This window comes from Tenebrio molitor, chromosome 8 (assembly GCF_963966145.1).
Source record: "Tenebrio molitor chromosome 8, icTenMoli1.1, whole genome shotgun sequence".
In the NCBI taxonomy this organism is placed as follows: Eukaryota; Metazoa; Arthropoda; class Insecta; order Coleoptera; family Tenebrionidae; genus Tenebrio; species Tenebrio molitor.
This window is the reverse complement of record NC_091053.1, coordinates 4244639-4267404: the sequence shown is the minus strand read 5'-3', so window position 1 is coordinate 4267404 and position 22766 is coordinate 4244639. Positions and strand designations below refer to the sequence as shown.

The window sequence follows — 22766 nt, the reverse complement described above, 5'->3', positions numbered from 1 at the left end:
TAATAATAGTTTTGTATCGAATGACACCAAACCTAGACCCGCTAGTTTGACGTTTTATTTTTGGCTAGTTTTACAAATAATTTGAAATGAAGTTTTCGTTGCTGGAGTACTCGTCGGATGTTCCAAAAATCTCGTTGGCCGTGTTGTGCACTTGGTTGTAAGTGGGGTTGTAGTTCCTCGGTCCTTGCGCCATGTAGCTCGGGATGGTGTAGGTGCCGTGGAGGGTCAACACAGCCTCGGTAACTAGGCCGCGGTTGCCTTCCGGCCCCACCTAGAACAGGTTCTCTAGCTCTGAGCAAACCTCGAGTACCCACTCACGTTGTCCAGTATCGTGATGGTCCACACTCCTTCCGCAGTCTCCCCCCAGGTCATCACCGACATGAAACTCCAACTCTGGAAGCCGTTCCTGGACTTGTCGAGCTTCCTGGGGGCCAGCATTTGGACGTTGCTCCCGGAGGGGGACTTCAGGTACACTTCCAGCGCCCCTCTGACGGGGTACGAGATCGTGGTGGTGAGCTCCACGTGTTCCAGATATCGCAGTTGGTTGGTGGTACCGCTGCAGCCAGTCGTGGGGATCTGGACGGTGGTGGGAGTACCGAAAGCGATTGTTTCGTTGATTCTGTCAGTGGTACCGATTGAGATCGAGCGTTTTGGAGCGGTGGTACTTACTGATAAGAAGTGGTGACTGTACAGATCGTCTTTTCGGGTACTGTGGTCCAGTTGATCGCGGTTTTGACCAGACCGAAGGCGTTCATCAAGCCGAAGCCGAACCTGGTGTTGAACCAGAAACCCGCGGCGTTTTGTTGCCAACCAGGGTTGTCGACCACGGGGTCAACTTCAGAGGTCCAGACGATCAAGTGCTGGACGTCTCTCCAGCTCAGGTTTGGACTACAAGAATTTAGAAGTGAAAAGAATCAGTACCTACTGGTACTCACTTCGCCTCCAACGCCAGCGCGATGATTCCTGCCGCCAGCGGCGCAGACGCAGAGGTTCCCGTGTGCTTGATGGTGCACTCGTTGTGCAGATCAGTGGTGGCCTTGAAACCTCAATTCAAAACAAATACACATCGACGGTACCAACTCACAATCATTTGATCCTTGTAAGCCCCAGACGAGTACGTCACAGCCAGAGTAGACGCACACTCTTCCCCATACCACGGGAACTCCCCCTTTTGCGACGCACTCCCTATCGATATCGTGTAGGGACTCGCCAAGTACCCGTCACAGTTGCAGTTGTCGCCCTTGCTGCCGCCATTTCCGGACGCCCAGATGAAGATGTTACCTTTGCCCCTTCGCCCTTTCGTCACTCCTCTTTCTAGTGACTCTACGGCAAGTCGTCCAGGTCCGTCTACCGTTTTGCCGTCGTCGTTGGGACCCCACGAGGCGCTGTAGATGTCGACCAGGTGGTACGCGTAGCCCAAGGCAGTACCTTCGACTCGGTCGGTCACAATACCGTCCAAAAGCTTCACTCCGCCGATTTTGGCGTTGTATGCTACTCCTACTCCGCACTTGCCGTTGTTGGCAGTCATGGCGACCTCTCCAGCACAGCGAGTACCGTGGCTGTTGAATCTGGAGGGGTCGTAACGGGGCAAGGGGTCGTTGTCTTCTTCGTTACAATCGTAACTGATCTCAGGATCCTGAAGGTGTTTACAAAATCATCAAATTTACGAAAACATTACAACTGACATTGTGAAGATGACAAGTGTGACAAATGAAGTGTAGATTTCTTGTGGTCTTGAAAAAGAATCCAGAAACAAGATGCTTATTAATTTTCATTTGTAGATTTTTAGATACATAATATGAAAATTTTCATGTCTGCTCGTATTATGTGTACCTAGTTAAAAAGCATTCATTTCCTCCATTGATAAAAGTAATAAAGGTCGTGACGTAAGTACTGTTATCAGTTGATTAACCTTTCTAAAGCAGATGTTATAACTAGAGGATTGCGATAAACATCACCTAGTGGTACTTTACTCTCTTTGATACCTTTTACGTAAACGTAAATTGAGTATTGTTAAAGATTTAGTTTGTTTTATGATCCAAAACGGAAGAGTAGGTACCGACAGTACTTCTTTTGCGAATACATTTATTTCACGCATTTGCTCATGACGAGTATTCTAGTAACGGTAAAGTTTTATTTTGAAAAATCTTGACAAGAAATTTGATATAAGACAGTATCTCCACAGTCAGTACTATAGTACTGCCGAAGAGATTGCGATAAACACCACCTAGTGGGATTTTACTCTCTTTGTCACCCTCTACGTAAACGATTGAATATTGGTTAAATATTTAGTTTATTTTTTTATCCAAAACGAAAGAGTATCGACAGTACTTCTCTTGCGAAAACAATTATTTCACGAATTTGCTCATGATGACTGATGAGTATTCCAGAAACGGTGAAGTTTTATTTTGCAAAACCTTGACAAGAAATTTGATGTAAGACAATATTTTCAGAGTCAGTACCAAAAGTACTGCCGAGGAGATGCGATAAACACCACCTAGTGGGATTTTACTCTCTTTTACAACATCTGCATAAACGATTGAATATTGATTAAATATTTAGTTTGTTTTATGATCCAAAACGAAAGAGTACCGACAGTACTTCTTTTGCGAAAACAATTATTTCAGGAATTTGCTCACGATGAGTATTCTAATAACAGTGAAGTTTTATTTTGCAAAACCTTGACAGGAAATTTGATGTGAGAAAATATTTCCACAGTCAGTACCAAAAGTACTGCCGAGGAGATGCGATAAACACCACCTAGTGGGATTTTACTCTCTTTTACAACATCTGCATAAACGATTGAATATTGATTAAATATTTAGTTTGTTTTATGATCCAAAACGAAAGAGTACCGACAGTACTTCTTTTGCGAAAACAATTATTTCAGGAATTTGCTCACGATGAGTATTCTAATAACAGTGAAGTTTTATTTTGCAAAACCTTGACAGGAAATTTGATGTGAGAAAATATTTCCACAGTCAGTACCAAAAGTACTGCCGAGGAGATGCGATAAACACCACCTAGTGGGATTTTACTCTCTTTGTCACCCTCTACGTAAACGATTGAATATTGGTTAAATATTTAGTTTGTTTTATGATCCAAAACGGAAGAGTACCGACGTACTTCCTTTGCGAAAACAATTATTTCACGAATTTGCTCATGATGAGTGTCCTAGTAAAGGTAAAGTTTTATTTTGCAAAACCTTGACAAGAAATTTGATGTGAGACAATAATTCCACAGTCAGTACCAAAAGTACTGCCGAGAAGATTGCGATAAACACCACCTAGAGGGATTTTACTCTCTTTGACACACTCTACGTAAACGATTGAATATTGGTTAAATGTTTAGTTTGTTTTATGATCCAAATTGGAAGAGTACCGACAGTACTTCTTTTGCGAAAACAATTATTTCACGAATTTGCCCATGATGAGTATTTTAGTAACGGTGAAGTTTTATTTTGCAAAACCTTGACAGGAAATTTGAAGTGAGACAATATTTCCACAGTCAGTACCAAAAGTACTGCCGAAAAGATTGCAATAAACACCACCTAGTCGGATTTTACTTTCTTCACACCTTCTACGTAAACGATTGAATATTGGTTAAATATTTAGTTTGTTTTATGATCTAAAACGGAAGAGTACCGGCAGTACTTCCTTTTCGAAAACAATTATTTCACGAATTTGCCCGTGTTGACTATTCTAGTAACGGTGAAGTTTTATTTTGCAAAAACTTGACAAGAAATTTAATGTGAGACAATATTTCCCCAGTCAGTACCAAAAGTACTGCCGAAAGATTGCGTTAAACACCACCTAGTGGGATTTTACTCTCTTTGACACCATCTACATAAACGATTGAATATTGTTTAAATATTTAGTTTGTTTTATGATTCAAAACGGAAGAGTACCCTTTTGCGAAAACAATTATTTCAGGAATTTACTCATGATGAGTATTCTAATAACAGTGAAGTTTTATTTTGCAAAACCTTGGCAAGAAATTTTATTTGAGACAAAATTTCCACAGCCAGTACCAAAAGTACTGCCGAAGAGATACGATAAACACCACCTAGTGGGATTTTACTCTCTTTTACACCATCTGCGTAAACGATTGAATATTGGTTAAATGTTTAGTTTGTTTTATGATCCAAATTGGAAGAGTACCGACAGTACTTCTTTTGCGAAAACAATTATTTCACCAATTTGCCCATGATGAGTGTTCTAGTAAAGGTGCAGTTTTGTTTTGCAAAAACCTTGACAAGAAATTTGATGTGAGACAATATTTTCACAGTCAGTACCAAAAGTACTGCCGAATAGATTGCAATAAACACCACCTAGACGGATTTTACTTTCTTCACACCTTCTACGTAAACGATTGAGTATTGGTTAAATACTTAGTTTGTTTTATGATCCAAAACGGAAGAGTACCGACAGTACTTCTTTTGTGAAAACAATTATTTCACGAATTTGCCCATGATGAGTATTTTAGTAACGGTGAAGTTTTATTTTGCAAAACCTTGACAGGAAATTTGAAGTGAGACAATATTTCCCCAGTCAGTACCAAAAGTACTGCCGAAAGATTGCGTTAAACACCACCTAGTGGGATTTTACTCTCTTTGACACCATCTACATAAACGATTGAATATTGTTTAAATATTTAGTTTGTTTTATGATCCAAAACGGAAGAGTACCCTTTTCGAAAACAATTATTTCACGAATTTGCTCATGATGAGTACCTATTCTAGTAACGGCGCAGTTTTATTTTGCAAAACCTTGACAAGAAATTTGAATTGAGACAATATTTCCACAATCAGTACCAAAAGTACTGCCTAAAAGATTGCGATAAACACCACCTAGAGCTATTTTACTCTCTTTGACACCCTCTACTCAAACGATTGAATATTGTTTAAATATTTAGTTTGTTTTATGATCCAAAACGGAAGAGTACCGACAGTACTTCTCTTGCGAAAACAATTATTTCACCGATTTGCACATGGTGAGTGTTCTAGTAAAGGTGCAGTTTTATTTTGCAAAACCTTGACAGGAAATTTGATGTGAGAAAATATTTCCACAGTCAGTACCAAAAGTACTGCCGAGGAGATGCGATAAACACCACCTAGTGGGGTTTTACTCTCTTTTACACCATCTGCGTAAATGATTGAATATTGGTTTAATATTTAGTTTGTTTTATGATCCAAAACGGAAGAGTACCGACGTACTTCCTTTGCGAAAACAATTATTTCACGAATTTGCTCATGATGAATATTCTAGTAACGGTGAAGTTTTATTTTGCAAAACCTTGACAAGAAATTTGATGTGAGACAATATTTCCAGTCAGTACCAAACGTACTGCCGAAGAAAATTTCCGAAAAACATCATAGCGTGAGTTCTGGTTCTCAATGGACACGGCAGATTTTTTTGGTAAAAATATCCAAAAAAAATTGTGCCCAGTACTCGCTTTTGTGTGAAGTTATCAAGACAATTTTCCTTACATAATTGTCTCGCAAGTCGTCGTGCGTGTACTCTATCCCATCATCAAGAATGCTAATCCTGACACCCTTCCCGGTGATCCCACTCTTGTACAGAGGAAGAACGTTCAAGTCCAGTTTGGGAAGATCTGATCTAGATCTGGTATCTTGCTGCGAACACTCAATTACTCACTCGTAGATCGTACCATCTACACTCACCAAGTACCACTCTTGCGTCCACAACTCGTCGTTGAAGGGTCTCGCCCTCGGGTGCAGCGGCTTCTTGTGAATCTTTTGATTGCCGACGAAATAATCCAAATAATCTCGCTTCTGCCGCGATTTTCCCCTCTGAGGCTCGGCCCAAATCACTCTCCTGTCTTCGACCAGCCGCTTGTTGAAGGTCATTCCTCTTTTCACGTATCCAGAGTACCGAGTTGTCAACGGTCTGAAAATGTAAGTGTCTTCGAAGCCCAGAACCTGCAAAAGAAATCAATTTAAAATGTTTCGTTTGTGAAACGTGGTGTTTAGTCTGGGAAATGTCACCGATACGTTTAATTTTAATTAGTCCAAGCGCTAAGCTTGTTTCGACGGCGGAAGCTCATGGGAAATGCTTTTATTGTTTTTTTTTTCCACTTGAAAAACAAAATGTTTCCAATTAGGAGTTGTTTTGTCAGGAGCATTTTTTACAGGTGTATCTACACACAATTATCTGTTCAATGTACAACAAATTGTATTTACCTAATTAAATTGTTAAAAAAAAATTTACAAATTGAAAACACAAAAATAAAATGACAAGATGGCTCGAACGATTGAAGTTTGACCTCTAACCTCGCACTCACGTCACAAAAATTAATTTGTTGTCATTTACGTCATTTTCAAAATTTTAGTGATGGAATTCGTTTCAGAAGATTCAGATAATTTCAGTGTGGCTTGTCTGACTTGTGTTGTCCTCGAAGTGGTGGTTATTATCCTAGCTACCATCATCATCGTAAGTGTAATTCTTTGCCAACCAGTTACACTTCAATCGTTTTCTTTTTATGCAGAAGTTTTTCTGGGAAAATTTGTTCCTTGAAGAACGAGGATCGACAATGGAAAACTTTCTGTATCTGCTCGAACCATCCAGTGAGTCTTTTTATTTGTTTCCTTTTCTATCTTTTATTGCTCTTCCATTAATTGTTAAGTAAAAATTACGCAGTTGCAGATGTGACCAATCAGTTTTTTTTAAATCCTAATATTGGAATATTAGCATTTTGTTCAGTTGGCAATTTTGCTTAAAAATGCAATACGACCTTGAAATGTTTTGTAAGGATCTGCAGAAGTCAGGGTCAAATGGAGAAACAGTTTATGATACAAAGTAATTCATTTTAATTAGTAATTACATTGCATTTATCATTGATTAAATAAAAAAAATTATTACAAATGAAATTTTCCGGCAATAAGAATTGGTCCGATTTTTAAAGGACGTCACGCATTGTTCAAATACATTAATGTACTCAGACAATGGCTTAAGTAGAGCAAAAAGAATCTATTTAAGTTTAACAAAAAAGCAAAGCGTTAAAGAGCGTTGTTAAATGTTTATTAAACATCCACTCGTAGTTGTTAAGGATGTTTTTTCTAATAGAAAAAATAATAAAACAGTGATGTTAATTCAAATATTGCAGATATTGAGGTATTTTCCTTTTTACTTGATTGTTTTCAATCTTCGCGTGGTAGAAAAAAAGTGTGCAGACATTCTCTAAGTATCAGGTGTTCATTTAAATTATCTCAAAATTGGCGTTAAAGAGTCGATTGTGAACGCACTACAGATTACGGATCACTGATCGGTGGTTTAAATCTTACGTTTTTACACAATTGGTGCGTTCACAATCGACTCTTCAACGCCACCTTTGACCGAAAATTAAATGAACACTTGATAGGTTCTTTTAAGAACATTTTCCAAATATGTATTAAATTTCATTTTAAAAAACGTCATTACTTGAAATAGTTATTTGTACAACTAGTCAAGAAAAACTTTTTTATGAATTTGCAGTTTAATGAACGAGGGCGTAGGCCGAGTTAATCAAGCAAATGAGTGAATAAAAGAAACACTCATAACGTGTTGTACACGCGATTTTTTTGCATATCGTTGTAAGTTGAGAAATTAGGTCTAAAAAGATTTATGAAAATTAAAAAAAAAGTAGATAGTATGCTTTGGCAATCATCTCCAAGGAGGTGGAATAAAATGATGCAAAGAGTACTACTTTCACTATGATTTTTCGTTTAAAAAAGTGCTACTTTCATTCCGATTTTTCGTTTAAAAAAGTTCTACTTTCATTACGATATGCAAAAAAATAACTATATTTTCTTCGATATTCTACAAATGCTTGTTCAATTGATTCACATGATTAAATTTAGATTTTACAATCTTTCATCACCTTCAAAGAACTTAGCAAATCTTTGTTGTTAATTAAAGACACTCCTGCAATGCAGATTTCAGCTCAAATATCTTGTCGAGGAATTTTCTTCTCCTAAACTAGTAACAAAACTTGTACGTTCTTTGTCCTGATTTTCCCACAGTGTTTCAAACATTCTACTGTATGTTTTCCTTTGTTAATGAAACTTAACACTTTTGTACCGTCGTCTAAAACTTCTCTTATTCATCTCTAGAACATTTTAACATTGATATTTTCCTGCAAACAAAACGCCACAACGTAATTAAGAATTTCTTTTCTTATTTTCTCACAAGTGAGGACTCCAATATTGACGAAACACCACTGGCGTCAATACATGGTTGTCACGACAGATGTTTTTCAAACATGACGTTGAACATTAATACCGAGTATCTCTAAACGACTGTGGGGTCCTAGTAGGCGGTGAAAGTTTGCCGACTCTTTCACCAGAAATCGAATAATGTTAGTATGATCTACGATATGCTACCCTCAAAACAAATTGGTTTTACTGGTTGCCTAGCTTTAAAAAAATTGGTGCTTTACAAGATAAATGACAAAAAAAAATAATGAAATGTATTATTGATAGGTCTCAACACTCTCAACAAATTACGTATTTATTGTACCCTTAAGAAGAAGATAAATAACATCTGTGACTCAGTTAAAAAAGTAATAATGAAAATTAAAGAAATGGCTCGAAGTGTGATTCATTTTGCTCTAAACATTTCTCGCTCTCACTTTCTTATTTTCAAAAATATTTTGTAACATCTGAATTTAAACGAGGTGGCAAATTCAACTTCCAGAGCCATCTGCGATCCCACATTCCTTTATAGACAGTGTGTATAACAGGTGTTCAAATGAAAAGTTCATCAAGTTGGCTATGACTTTTTGATGAAACAAGATCGAGCGAAAAAAGGATGATGCCTTCTTTGATTGTGTTTTTATTTAATTGGTTCAGTGTTGTTCGTAGCAAATTAGACATCGTTTCGAACATTTCTCTAATCATCTGCTTTTACATGTTTGTTAATAATTATTTATGCAACGAGTTTCTGTGTAAATTGGGCTTTTCTAATTGCCCGAGGGACAAGATTAAAACACGAGCGTAGCAAGGGTTTTAAGGCATCGAGGGCAATTAGAAAAGCCCAATTTACCCAGAAAAGAGTTGCATATAAAATTTTATTGTTTGAAACGACGTCCCTGAAGCTTCCAAATCTTTTAAAAATGGTTTCGCATTTGCTTTTGACAGTTTTGACAAATTTTTCAAGACCTGTCAGAAATGTAGCGTTGAATGTGTTGTCTAGGGCAACGGTTCGTTATCTGCTCATTTTGCTTTAGGGCAGTTAAGACGCAGTTTACAAAGGAGAAAAATGCGAAATTATGACAGTTGAAAACAATCAAATATATTTTTTCAATTAATCCAATTAATTCACGTTTTGTACGCCCCCTTATAAGGACGTACGCCTATGTCTATTGTCAAACATGAAACGTCACAACTTTTTATATCCACTGGGTATTATACAGGTTATGATGAAATAACGCACAAAATTAATAAAACGCACAGTATTAATTTTTGAAAAAAAAATACAAAAACACGTCAAACAGTGTTTTAAATTCTGCGTCTTTTAACATAAATAGAAAAAAAAATTGGGTCAAATTTGTCAAAGTTATGACGTCCTTAATATTTTTTCCAAATGGGAGGCTACGATTCCGATTAGAAAGCTTTTTTTTTTTATTATAAAAATCTTCCTTTCTGATCTTTCTCGTTTGCTCTATTTCGTCGAGACCCGTTTCGTATCTAGGTATGTAGTAAACTGGTGATTTGCGTTTCGCGTAATCGCCCCCTGCCCACTTCGTCATGCCCCCATGCCGGTGGCAGGTGCAACCGGCGCTGCACCGCACGCACGAGCCTCGGCACGCGCCATCGTCCCCCTTTGGCCCCTTCGCATATCGCACATCAGCGGTTCCGCTATTTATAATTCGAGTGCGATTCCAGGTGGGGGGTGTCGTATCGGTCGGCGATCTATTTTTAGGGGGTGCACGTGCCCCGTTCCGCCACCACACGCTCCCCGTTTTCTGCTCGCCTGATATCGGGCGTCTAGATTGGCGCGGTCGCTGAGGACGGCGCTCACGACGCCCTCGACGATCGATAGGCGGCGTCTCGACGGACGGTGTCGCAACGAGTGGGGGCGAGACACAATAGGAGCGCGTATGGCGGCTCTGACAGGACGACAAAAGCCGGAGAAAGTGGAAAATGTTTTGATGGGAGAGTGGTTTGCGGACGCCGCAAAAACAAACTTTTCTGATCGAACCGTTTCTACGATCCAGGCTTTTTTCCAAAACATTATTTCTAACAATAAATACTCGTTTGATGGACTCGGAAAAAAATTTATTAACATCAAGGCAGATAAAGAGATAACAGGGAATATTGATACCTGAGCTATAATTATTGTTTGAGGTGGCAATAAAACTGGTGACTTTTATGTCATGTTCCAAATTCCGGTTGTTGACCGTTTGACACTGACAGCCGCCTCATTGACAAGTAACAAATGACATTTCAAATTAAATTAAACATGTTGGTGAATCAGAATCTGTTCGAGAGTCTAAAAAAAAAACAATTAATTTATGTTTAGCATTTTGAGAGTTCTTTTTAGTTAATTTTTTAATAGCTGTTCCGTATTTCAAGTTTAATTTATTTTTATCGTGAGTTTTTACTCTCATAACCTAGAATTTTGTCGCTGTTGATGTTACGTCAGATATCTGTCAAATAAATCAACAAAACATTATACGGTTGCAGTGTTGCAAATAGCTGACTAAAAAAATGTATTGCCAGCACGAAACCTGTCAATTTCTATTAGGGAATTTTATTTGTTCTGTAGTTACTACCAACAATGTTACCAGATGCCACAGCCACCCCTTACTTCACATTCATCGTGAATAGACAATACTTACAGGCTTATTTTGTAAAATGTCGAAAAAATTACGACATCGTTATTGAACGGTAATCGTTAGGAAATAATAGCGAGAGCATAACGATTGAAAGGAAAATTGCGATTTTGTAACACATGTCGTTATGAATAATCGTAAAGCAACGACTTATCGAATTGTATCGACGAAGCGGTAATTTTTACATTGAGTGTACGTTTATTGCTATCTTCATTCCGTTAAACCAGCATGTCATTAGAATTAGATTGAGGTTATTCACAATTGTTTTTGATTAATTCTGTTTTCAAATATGTTTTCACTCCTGTATTTACTTAAATAAAATTCATGGTGTTTAATTAATGGAGTACTATTTATACATATACATATTACATAAACTGTCTGAATATATAATTTTATATAAGCATTTCCAAGGTATCTAACCATTACGTGTACCACTTCATGAAGAGAATTACTGACTGAAGTTTGTGACAGGCCTGAATGTTGGCTTATTCCAACTGCTTTTTGATAACTGCCATGAGCGAAGAAGTGGAGAGCTGTCGTAAATTTTCTAATAGCTGGAATTTTGGTAACTCTCTGTCCATTTTCTAGGTGTTCTTGGATTTGGAAAAAGACATCTCGTGCAGCTTCTCTGCTTAACCTGTAGTGTTGTCGAAATAATGCTTCAGGTAGAAAAAACGGGTCAATGAATATTTTGTTCTACCAATGTGGTTACAAACCCACTTACCTACGTTCTAATTCATCCAAAAGTAGAGCCAAAACTTCTCTTTCCATGTTAATTTATGTCAAATATCCACAAATTATTAATCTTAACGAGATTGTCAGAAGTCAACGATTGCCGGATAGGCTATCGTTTGATAACGATACAATTTTAACGATAAATCGTCCACCAACGTCATCGAAGTTAATACAAAATTGCTTTTAGGAAAAAGTCGTTATTTCGTCGATTATCGTTCGCTAACGTCACCGTTATGATATGTGTCAATTTACAAAATAGGCCTGTAAATCCAAATTGATTTTGACGTAAAATAAGCGAATGTCGTTCCTATGGCAACAAATAATATCTACTCACTTTGATTGTGACCACAACGAAAAACATAGTAGGCGCTGTTTAGCTGTGTGCTGCATACGTTTTACACTAAATATTTGTGTGGTGTGAACATGATGTGAAAATGTCAGAATTGTCAAAACTTGACCATGGTAGTAAAGCAACGATCTTAATGTATTTATCAATATTAATCACGGAAATCAATATTTGAAGTAGGAGAAACTAAAAACGTCTGTCTGATTCTGTGATCACGTCTGTTGAAAAGTGGGGTTATATCCAGGTACAGATTATTTAACGTAAAAACTTCGAAATCACCTCATACAATTCTCGATATTAATGAAGTCATTTGGCAGTAAGACAAACGCGAAAAATGCCTGGGGATTACCTACTAAAGGTAATAATCAGAACTTTCAATTAGCATTGATTAATACAAATATTTTCAGATAAAAACTAATCAGACAGAAAGTTCAAAAAAATGATTTACAGGGAATGAAAAGGCAGAAGGTATCAAACTACAACACTTACTAGCCAAAATGTACAACAAAAAAGCACAAATAGAGTTAACTTTATTGGTGATGTTCGTCTTTGTGAGTTGTTTTCCCGTTGGCTTCAATAAATGTCTCGAAACAAGTCAATATTAACCGTTTGGTCCCAACTTTGAGAAGACGACGTGGCATTTTCTTTTTGAATTCTAAAATTTTGTACCAAAACCCAATTTTATAGATATGCGCACAGTGTACGTCGAAAAACGTTTGCGCAAGTCGTTCTCCGTTCTGTCTTCTGTGAGCGTGACGTTTCTGTCAAAATGGCGCCTCCGAGAGTTGCCAACTGCGACTGGATTTAGTGTTATCTAAAATTCCCTATCAATAACCTAGCAACTGAAAAATTACTAGGGAGTGGTCACAATCAAAATAAATAGATTATAGATTGTTTGTCAAGTTACGATGTATCGGATGTTTTTTTAAATTTCACCTCAAGTAGGCGTTGAAGAGTCGATTGTGAACGCACTATACAGGTTGTTTAAATCTTACACGAGTGGTGCGTTCACAATCGAATCGACTCTTCAACGCCTACTACGAGATTAAATTAAAAAAAAAAACACCCGATACTTCACACCACAAATAAATAATTCAAATAAATGAAACGCGGTCCAGTTCGATGTGACCAAACTTTTTCAATGAGGGATAGTTCAGGCAATAAAGTAGACCCACGAGATCCGCCCTAACCGCTTCTTCTTACCAATGTGGAATGACTAGTTGTGAGATGCAAGAATTGTATTCTTCACAAGAATCCAAAAAACGTTTCTGTTTTTTGCACGTTTCTATGATTTGCAAATTTTCTAAAAAATAAAAGTGACAATAATTGCTTCGGGGGGAGAAAGCACTTGCTGTTGGGCTTGAGATGATGATGAGAAAGTGTGAAATTGGTTGTCAACGGTACAATTGACTTAAAGCTACGTTAGCTAGTACGATCAAAATCACTTGGAGCGTGTTTTTCTAAATGCTGCTTAACCTAATGATACCAAACCCCCAAAGCGACAAGTCACCCGATATTTACACTCTTCGAGGTGTCTTATATTGTGTCTGGTGGACGTTAAAGTGTAGTGAGATGCAACCAAATCGGAGGTACACGAAGACTTCAACGCAACATTTGTGATTACATTTTGTCAGATTATCCCAACTAATTACTTCTCTGCTGTACTTATATTCGCAAAGAAGTGGCCCACCAGTAGTGAGATGTAAGTGTACGAGGATCGTCCACAATCTTGTGATGATTTGAAGAAAACCATTATAATTTGTTTCTAACTGTTTAGTCTAAATCCACAAAAGTGAATTGATAATCAGTTAATGATCGCAAATATACTACTTATCATGTAAAATGCAGCACCGAGAAATAGTGAATATATTTTGATGAAACTTGGTACAGTAATTAGGTGTTGACGAAAGATAAAATCATGATAATTTGAAAAAAATACCTGAAGAAAATACCCATATCTTTTAGAATATGCATGCGAGAAGCAGGTCTTTCCTATAGGGCAATCCGCTCATCGTGTGGGACAAAATGTGGGCACTCTGTTACGGTGTTGTCGTGTCTGGTTTAAAGACCAATTTTACTAAAACTTCCACTGTTTTATCTTAGTTATGGCCCAATTATTGTACAAAGTTTCATCAAAAGATGATAAGTAGTATATCTACATAGTTATTTTTGGCCAAATTTAAGAAGAAAAAAAATTAACATGCAGTAATAATATTTTTGAAAAGATAAATAAACTGTCGATTTTAGTCAGAGATTAATTAAATTTCACGCTTGTAATTTAGTCCAACGCATTTCAATCGTACTTGATTTTACATTTAATTAGTGTTGAATACGTGTTGTGCTGCATGATTAATTGCTGTTTTACGCTCGTATGATAATTGCATCGAAAATTTAATTCACATTATCTTGTCGGAGATTTGAAAAACTCTTTTATTTTAATTACTGGAAAGTGTTTACGATCAAATATACGAGGGTGGTTCATGATTTATCGTCCCTGACGTGGAAGGCGTTGCTTGACAAATGGAAAACCAATTAGCAGTTCGCTCAATTACACCTCATTAAACGTGAATAAAACTAGGAAAAAAATAAATTATAGTCCATTCTTCAATGAGCGTGTAATGATGGCTCGGATGATTCCACCACTCGCCTACGGCTCGTGTTGAAATTTTCTTCCGAGTCAATAATAGCCATTGTTGAGTCTGCACGACTATTCCAAGAAAAAAAATGGCTGCACGATGAAGAGTTCGTCGTCTTCGCAGAAATCTCAATCATTAGAAAAAATTATACAACACAACAGTTCTTCGAAATTCGACGTGGACCACGGTGCCCGTGTGGCGTGCCCTTAACTAATGTTTCATCGAAATCCATTTTTTGCAGATTCTGGGATATTATCATTTCTGTGAGACCTTTCTGTCATCATAATTTTTGTACAAGTGAATTTGACGCAACAATTATTTCAAGAAATTCGGTTGCCTGAAAAATCATCTTTCCGATGATTTCTCTATCACAAATCACTGCTTTTTGTGATGCAACAGTAACTGACGCTTACTTATTTTTATAACGAACGTCTTATCACATAAAAAGATTGTACAACGTGTGGGTTAAAAATAATTGAAAAAAATATTAAACACGCAGTTGGAAAATATGAATAATTTAATTTGTTCTATTTGTTATTTTAAAAATCGTGCTGATTGTATCGTAAGAACTCTTCTAAACAATTAATTGTTGTAGGTGCCGCGTGAGTAATAGCCGAATCTTGCTGGAAACAGCCGTTTGTGAGTTCAACATTATCCAGTTCATTTATAAAAATTCAAAATGGAGTCTTTGGTATCAGACAATAATAATTCGCTTTTGGGATCTTGCAATAGCATTGTGGGAATTATTTGTTGACCAGATTCTATAATTCTGAGAGTTAAGTGAACTGGAGAGGTGAAACCAAGCCTCATCAAAATAATTTTTTCGATTTTTTTTTTGAATTTCTTTCCTTCCCCGTATATTATGATTATGAATTAAATGAAAAATATCGTTAATTTAATAGACGCCAACACACCATATTCTGTACAAGTGTATTTTTTCGAAAACAATTCCTGATACAGATAACAAAAATCTTTAATAATTAATATTGGTATTATTTATATTAAAATAAAACAATCAGATGGAAAAATGACGCCCGTTTTATCTATACACAACCACACATCATGACATGAGCACCTCTTCCTATCAGGTCTGGTATATTGTCACAGGTATTATCATTTCAATAAAGTGATGTCCCGAATTATACCGCCGAGTGTTTGCTCTCCACTAAATTTATTACCACACTCCATATGGCGCAATCTTCATCAATTCACACCTACTTGCGTTATCAATCACGCACTCGCCTCGTCAAAAAAAAAAAAAATGTTTCCGTGTCGACAACTCACCGGACCCTCGAAGATGTGTCCCGTCTCCTCGGCCAAGATCCTGGCCTCTCCCGGTCCCCCGACCACTCTCACCACCACTTCCTCCCGACAGGTAATCAGGTGGCAAACGCAGAACAGTACCAAAGAAGCGAGGATCATGTCGCGTCGATATCCACCGAAAAATGAGCCGACGAAGCGAACAATTAGCGGCGATGGCGAATCTGTAACTAACAATGATGGGTACCCCGCCTCTGACACGGCCAATAGCAAACAAAAACAATCAGGCGTATCTTTCAGATCAACAGGATAACGGGGGATTAAAGGATTCGGTTCGCGCTGGTGCTGTTTTACGAGGCGTGCTGCACACGACTTGCATTTGGATGACACTGTTGATGGAGCTTCAGGTCTTCGCCAAAAGAGGAGTCGATATCGTCCGATATGAATTCTTGTGTTGACGATTTTCCTAAATGGCTTGTTTAGAAATTGATCTGTTTTGTTACGATTGTTTTTGCGCAAACAATATAATCGTCGCGAAGCTTCATTTAAATTATTCGATGAAGGTGTGACAATTAATGCACTCGGTCTTAGCTGGTATGGTTTCAATTTTGGATGTTATTCCGTTGAATTTATTAGTCCTGGAGACGCCGAATCCTGCCAGTTTGGAAATTAAAAGGATGATCTCCGATTTTCCTTATGTAATTCGATCCTTCACATGCTCCAAGGACTGAGCAAATCAAAAGGAGAGTCTCACTCAGATAGATATGATTTGTCTGGGTCTTACCAGAGCAGTCATTTTATAGAATAAAAGGTACAAGCGCTGGACTGTAATGTGGCTTATGGATATCATATTTTTCATTAAATTTAAAAAAACAGGTTTGTTTAAAAAAAATGTTGCTGCCTTTGAAACCTGTTGTCGTTAGTTTGTCAGAGTTGTATTATCTATTTTAAGCAATAATAGTTATTTATGTGACGCGCTTAGTAATTAATCTTTACGGGCGCGCTGGCAGTTGTGGGACGAGTGACGTAAGGAACGAGTCTCCATAAGCCAGTAAGCTTTTAATTTGGCCTTGATATTATCAATGGAATCGTTTTGTGTTTATTTTCTTCTTATAATATTTGGAATTTCCTTCTTTCATTTATGAAAAGTGTATTATTTTTCTGGGGGTATCTCTGCTGTGGGCGAAAACCATGTCAAAATTATGTATTATAACGCATAACCTCAGAATAAAGTAATGACGGTTTCACATGTTTACAAAATTTTTTGACATAACATAAAGCTCGCTTTAGAGAATCAACACCTACTGCGATGCCACTTATTCTGAATTATACTATATACTAAATTTATTTTGTGTGTAATGTGAGTGACAGATTATCAAAAAGGTTTATAATTAGAGCAGGACATGTTCTTGGCTACATGTTTAGTAACATTGAATGCAAAACCTCTTAATTTGACGAAAGTCGCAGCGATCTACAATCTGTAGAATTTTAGGTTAGATGTATTCCTTATGTTGAAAGCATTAAATATACACCAAGACATTAATTAAATTTAATTAAAGTTCAACTCCACAGAAAACGAAACTCAACACAAAAAAAAACTACACTATAGCAAAATCGAAGTGACATCTGTCAAAGCAGCCGTCATCCCTTCTTCTTTCATCAAAATGTCATAGCCAACTTGGTAAATTTTTTATTTGAACACCCGTTAGCTAGAGTTTCAATTTCTGGTGTATGGTTTTAGAGTTTTGTCTTAAAAATACCGCCGGCAAAATCCAGATTGCTTCATAATTGCAATTGCAAAAGTTGTTGACGTTTAAATCTGATTTATCTGTCATGTCAGTTGAAATTATTCCAGTAAGAAATCTCTTTTAAACATTACTATAGACAAAGGAAAGAGTACCTATTATTAGATATTACAAGACCTTTATTGCTGAAAATTTGTAACAATGCAAATTTATTTTACATATTATCGTTAAATATTACGGATTTAGTTAATTTTTTCTACTATCTGCTTCGTAAGTCGGCCATTTATATCCCGATTTCAGGTCCGTAACAAACAATTACCATATGCATTGACTGTCATGAGTAACGGGTAAAAACATTGCAAAAAGTCTCATGGGATGTACCTACAGTTACGCCCACGGAATTTCGTCAGTTATTTTAGTGTCAATTCGAAAAAACTTGTGTAGCCTAAGGTTTGTTGTCACTATGACTGACATTCAAAATTTTTGTGACAGAAGTTCTGTCACGCACAATAAAAATCTAAATCAAAATGCCACATGACATACATCCATGTCAAAAATTCCAATTTATAATTAAAGTACGCGTGGTTTTTTTTTCTCTACAATTAGGAACGGATCCTGCCAATTGAGTCGCTGTGTAAATTTGAGGTTATGTAAAAATTTTGGCGTTTAGGGTCATTTAGGGTTCTCAAGTTCAATCGTTTTTATATTAAAAGAAATGAAGCACTAGATAATAATACAGTTTTATTTACAATCATAGAAAATGGTCAAAGTGTTCTCCCCCGGCTTGGATACAACTGTTAACTCACCGTTTCATATTTTGTATTGAATTTTGAAACGTCACATTGACAATTCAGATCAAGTTGTCAACAACAGTGCTGCCAATCTAATTTAAAATTCAGCCTACTTTAATTATAAATTAAAATTATCTCACGGTACAATAGAACAAAAATGACAATTCAATGAATATTTTGAATGGAAATCAAATATGGAGAAAACATAATGGATACTCCATGAGTTTGTACAACATTATTCTTGAAAGTGGACAAAAGATGTTTTTCTATAATTCATTCAAAAAATTGAGATTCATGCATAGTTATCCATGTGTGAAATGGGTCATTTTCTTAGGTGTATTTTTTTACATTGTTAAAGTACTGTAGTAACTATAGAAACAATACATAACAGTATGTGAAATGCGATTTCACGCACATGACTATTTCTGTTTTTAACTTCACGCACTGTTTTTTATTAGTTACCTAGCAACATGGTCAGTGGTTGATATAGGTACTATTGCGATCAAAAAATTTTGGACACTAATGTCATCGTGCTGTCATACATTCTAAAACGACTCTTATGTATTAATAACCTCAATTTTGATTGTGTCAATTTTGAAAATGTGAATGTCAGGTTTACCGAGAAAATATTCAAAAAGTTGTAAAAATCAGACAAATGGAATAGAACGAGGTTTTAATTAATAAAAAATATAAAACAAATACCCAAATGTATTCGCATATTAAAAAAATTATATTTTAAACCGGTGTCAAATTGACAACAAATTCATCTTTCATGTGACAGTTTCAATAAAGCATGATTTAGAGTATTTTTTTTAATGTGACAGAAGTTTGATGTCCAAAATTTTATGATCGTAATACAGGGTTATTCACGAGAGGGGTACTTCTGAATTTTTATTTTGCCGCAACCAACAATACCAATGGCAGTAACTACTAAATCAAATGTGTTATTTCTTTTAAATTAGAAATCAAAGTAAGTTGGATAGATTTGCCAGAAATGTCAGATTGACAGATAACCTGTATTTAATCAAAATTCAACAAATAAATAAACAAATTAAGTTAATGTAAAAGGCGTTCGAAGTGTCGACCATCGGCTTCATAACATCCGCAGCGGCGACAGAATTCTTTCCACACTCCATAAATGGGGGCATGTTGGTCTTTTCGTCGTTATTGTAAAAACAAATTTTCGAATTCACAAAGATTTTTTGCTTTAACGTCAAAGAGACAGTACTAAGGGCCATCGTGGATTCAGTTATAATTATTTTCAAAATTTGAAATCAAGATATTGTTGCAATGTGTATAATGGGTTGCGGGAAAAAGAAGTTCAGAAATACTCTTCTCGTGAATAACCCTGTAGTACGTCAGATTTCCTCCAAAAATTTGAATTTTAAAATTAAGTTTTGAAAGCACTTATAGAAAAAATATTATTTATACTTATTTCATGCGTGAAGATGTTTTTTGTGCATTCAAAGGCTTTTTTGTACTCATAGCCTTGAAAGCAACGCTTCCAACATCCAACGCTCGCTCCGAAACGAGTGCTTCCCGGTCGACTCGAATGTAAAAATTGCAAAAAACATTGGCCCTTTGAGGCATTCAAAAAAAAATCTGTCTTAATAATAATAAAATTTAGTTCATAAAATACAACTTCCCTGGGTTTTCCTCCATTAAAAAATTACGGAAAGATTTATAATCGTTGAAAATTGTTCCTACAAAATTCACAAATTATTGCAAAAATTGAAATATCAAGTGAAGCAATTGTTTCCAATAACCAAAGATCACTGCCTACTTGGTTTTATGTTCGTTTATGTTTAATATATTAAAACAAAAAAAAATTAATTTAATTTTCGTACAAAAAATATTGTACGAACCACTTGCGTGACGACATCTTTCGTTCATTGGCGCATTAATTAAAGGCACTCGCTCCTTCGTCGCTCGTGCTTTAAAAAATGCGCTCATGCGGGAACATCGTCTTCCCGCACTTGGTTCGTAAATAACTATTACTGCCTCGACCTGCCTCTCGGCTTAAAAGACCTTTTCATGCACAGAAAACACTCTCTTCACGCACTTAATATAAAAATAACTATTGTTTATTCTCTTGTAAAATCTTTGGCAGTGTTAATAAGTAAAATTGCATTGACTTGAAATTGTTGAGAGAATAACAAATAAACCGTGTAAATAATTTTAACCAATGAATTACCGAAGTGAAATTTTGTTGCTTCGACGCAGACAAATTTTCGTACAGAAATTCTTTCATTTGGGCGCTAACCACATAAAAAATTAGGTACTTCTATTTGTAACGATTATAAATTGAGCTCAAATTTAAAGCCCGCATGATCAAGAAACACCTGTGGCGTTCCATTCAGGCACTGCAAATTTGTTTAGTCAAGACGAGAGACTCCATCTGACGATTTCTCTCAGAGATAAGTGTAGGAACGCTACAGGAGTGTTGCAGAATTTACCGACTCAACTTTATCAACCAGAACTCGAATCAATCATCTTCAATTATTCTTTTTGCGCTTTAATATTCGTCAACTTCCAGGTTTACATTTCACCATAGTTTCTTCGTCATCCTTGTTCTTTAGGTTCTGTTTCTAAGATGTTTAAAATAAAAAATGCACGTGATTTCTTGAAGATCTTAACATATTCTACCAAGAAGCGTAACTACCATTCTTTTTTTCCTTTTTACAAAATTTTCTGTCTCATTTTTGATGTATACAGGGTATTTCACGAAGGAATTGAAAATGCAACCCACAATACATTGGCTAACGTGGATATTTGTTTTTTGGTATAAAAAACATAAAACATAGTTAGCTATGTAGTTTCGTAAATTTTGACATAAACGTCATTCGCTTGGTTAAATGAAATTGTAAAAAAGCGAAGAGTTTTTGGGAAAATGTTTATTGTCTGCATAAACGCGCAACGGCAGAAGCATTTTCATCACATTCGTCATAAATCAAGATCATGTTTGTTTTCTCATCTTTCATTTTAATCGTCGTATTTTAACTTTTTCGTAAATGTCAGTTGTGACAAATAAAATTATTGCAAGCAAAGCTATCATGGATGCATAATTTCATTTTAAAACAAAACGATGTTTGAAATAGCCATGTTAACTTTGGAAATGTATTGTGGGTTGCATTTTCAATTCCGCTGGGCTCATTATCACTCGTGAAATACCCTATATGTTTTAATTAATTCCTTTTTTCAACAAAGTAGTTTATATTAGTTTTCTGTCAATACTTTACTCATTGAACTCTTTAACAAAGCCTAGCAAAAGATAGCCCCGAGGTTTACATTTGGATTTTTTCCAGGACAACGTCGCGAACGAGATGTTCAAAAAATCAACAGTAGAGAAATCATCGAACCAGAAGAATTGTAACAAATTTTATTCACGGCACAATACAAAAACATTAAATTATTGCAAAAGAGCAGTTGGTCCACAATCTTGATGCAATCCTCCATGTTTGTAACGATGTCTTGCAGAGTCCAGAGTTTCCTCAACAGAGCATTGTCTAACGTAAAATAACTGTGTCCGACACTCCGATCTTTCAAGCTTTCGAGGTGAGTCTCGTACTCGTTCACTTACTGTACTCTAAAACCAGCGGTATTACAGATTCCTACAATGACAGAATTTTAGTACCGATTGTGAAGTCCAGAGGCTCAAACGCGGTGCATTTGATGCCGTAGAGGACTGAATGTCGATACCACACGATCTAATAAATAAAACGATAAAATAAAGTGATTACAGATCACAGATCAGCTCTTTAAATCTAACCTCACTTTTTACGTTGTTTATGTTTTTACTTTGCAGACGGACGAGTGGTGCGTTCACAATCCACTTTTCAACGCCAACTTTGAGGATACATTTAAATGAACACCGATAGATATCCCTGAATATAAATACCATTTCGATTGTGGTGAGAATGACAGAAGAAAGATGTAAATGAATTTGTGACTTATAGTTGTACAGGTTCTCAGCAGTTTGTTGGGGTGATAAGTAAATGGGGTTAGACGGGGTGCCAGGACTGCCAGGGGTTCCTCGAGCCCTGTTGTTTTGGCACCCCCTCGAACTCGAAAGGGATGTGAACCGTACAGTGGCTACAAATGAATACCACTGCCCTTAAATGAGGGTAACGGCTTGTCCACAATGAAATAGAAACAAATTCCCATTTCACAGAAACCGCGTTATCAGGGCGAGTTTTTCTACGTAGATAACAAGGGAGCAAAAAGTGCGAGCTTGACGGTCAAAGCCTTGTTTACAAATTCTTCACACTTGCAAGCAGATGTAGTCCAAAGCAAAATATAAATCAACACTCACGACTTGCTTCATTTCACGGAACTGTTTTGTAAAATATAGAGACATTTTTAATAAAAATGTTTAAATATTTAAAACCACATTCAAGAAAATTAAAAATTGTGGATGATC

At 36.4% G+C, this 22766-nt stretch overlaps 1 protein-coding gene and 1 long non-coding RNA gene across 3 annotated transcripts; one reads left to right on the top strand and one right to left on the bottom strand.

Annotated features, from left to right (window-relative positions):
- Window positions 1-35: 35 nt before the first annotated feature.
- Window positions 36-16173, bottom strand: LOC138136391 (neuroendocrine convertase 1-like). Its single transcript, XM_069055567.1, has 8 exons — window positions 15835-16173; window positions 5684-5941; window positions 5489-5635; window positions 1085-1636; window positions 936-1036; window positions 670-888; window positions 319-619; window positions 36-271 (listed from the first exon to the last, which is right to left on the bottom strand). The coding sequence occupies exons 1-8, from the start codon at window positions 15970-15972 to the stop codon at window positions 71-73; spliced, it is 1917 nt and encodes a 638-aa protein (XP_068911668.1). The 5' UTR covers window positions 15973-16173; the 3' UTR covers window positions 36-70.
- On the top strand, window positions 6279-22698 carry LOC138136393 (uncharacterized). 2 transcript variants are annotated; one of them, XR_011161273.1, is made up of 4 exons: window positions 6279-6452; window positions 6508-6586; window positions 21652-21901; window positions 22152-22698. It is a non-coding gene; the product is annotated as an uncharacterized lncRNA (long non-coding RNA). The 2 variants fall into 2 exon arrangements; XR_011161272.1 differs by lacking the exon at window positions 22152-22698 and adding an exon at window positions 21954-22094 and having other exon boundaries at window positions 6280-6452.
- Window positions 22699-22766: the final 68 nt, after the last annotated feature.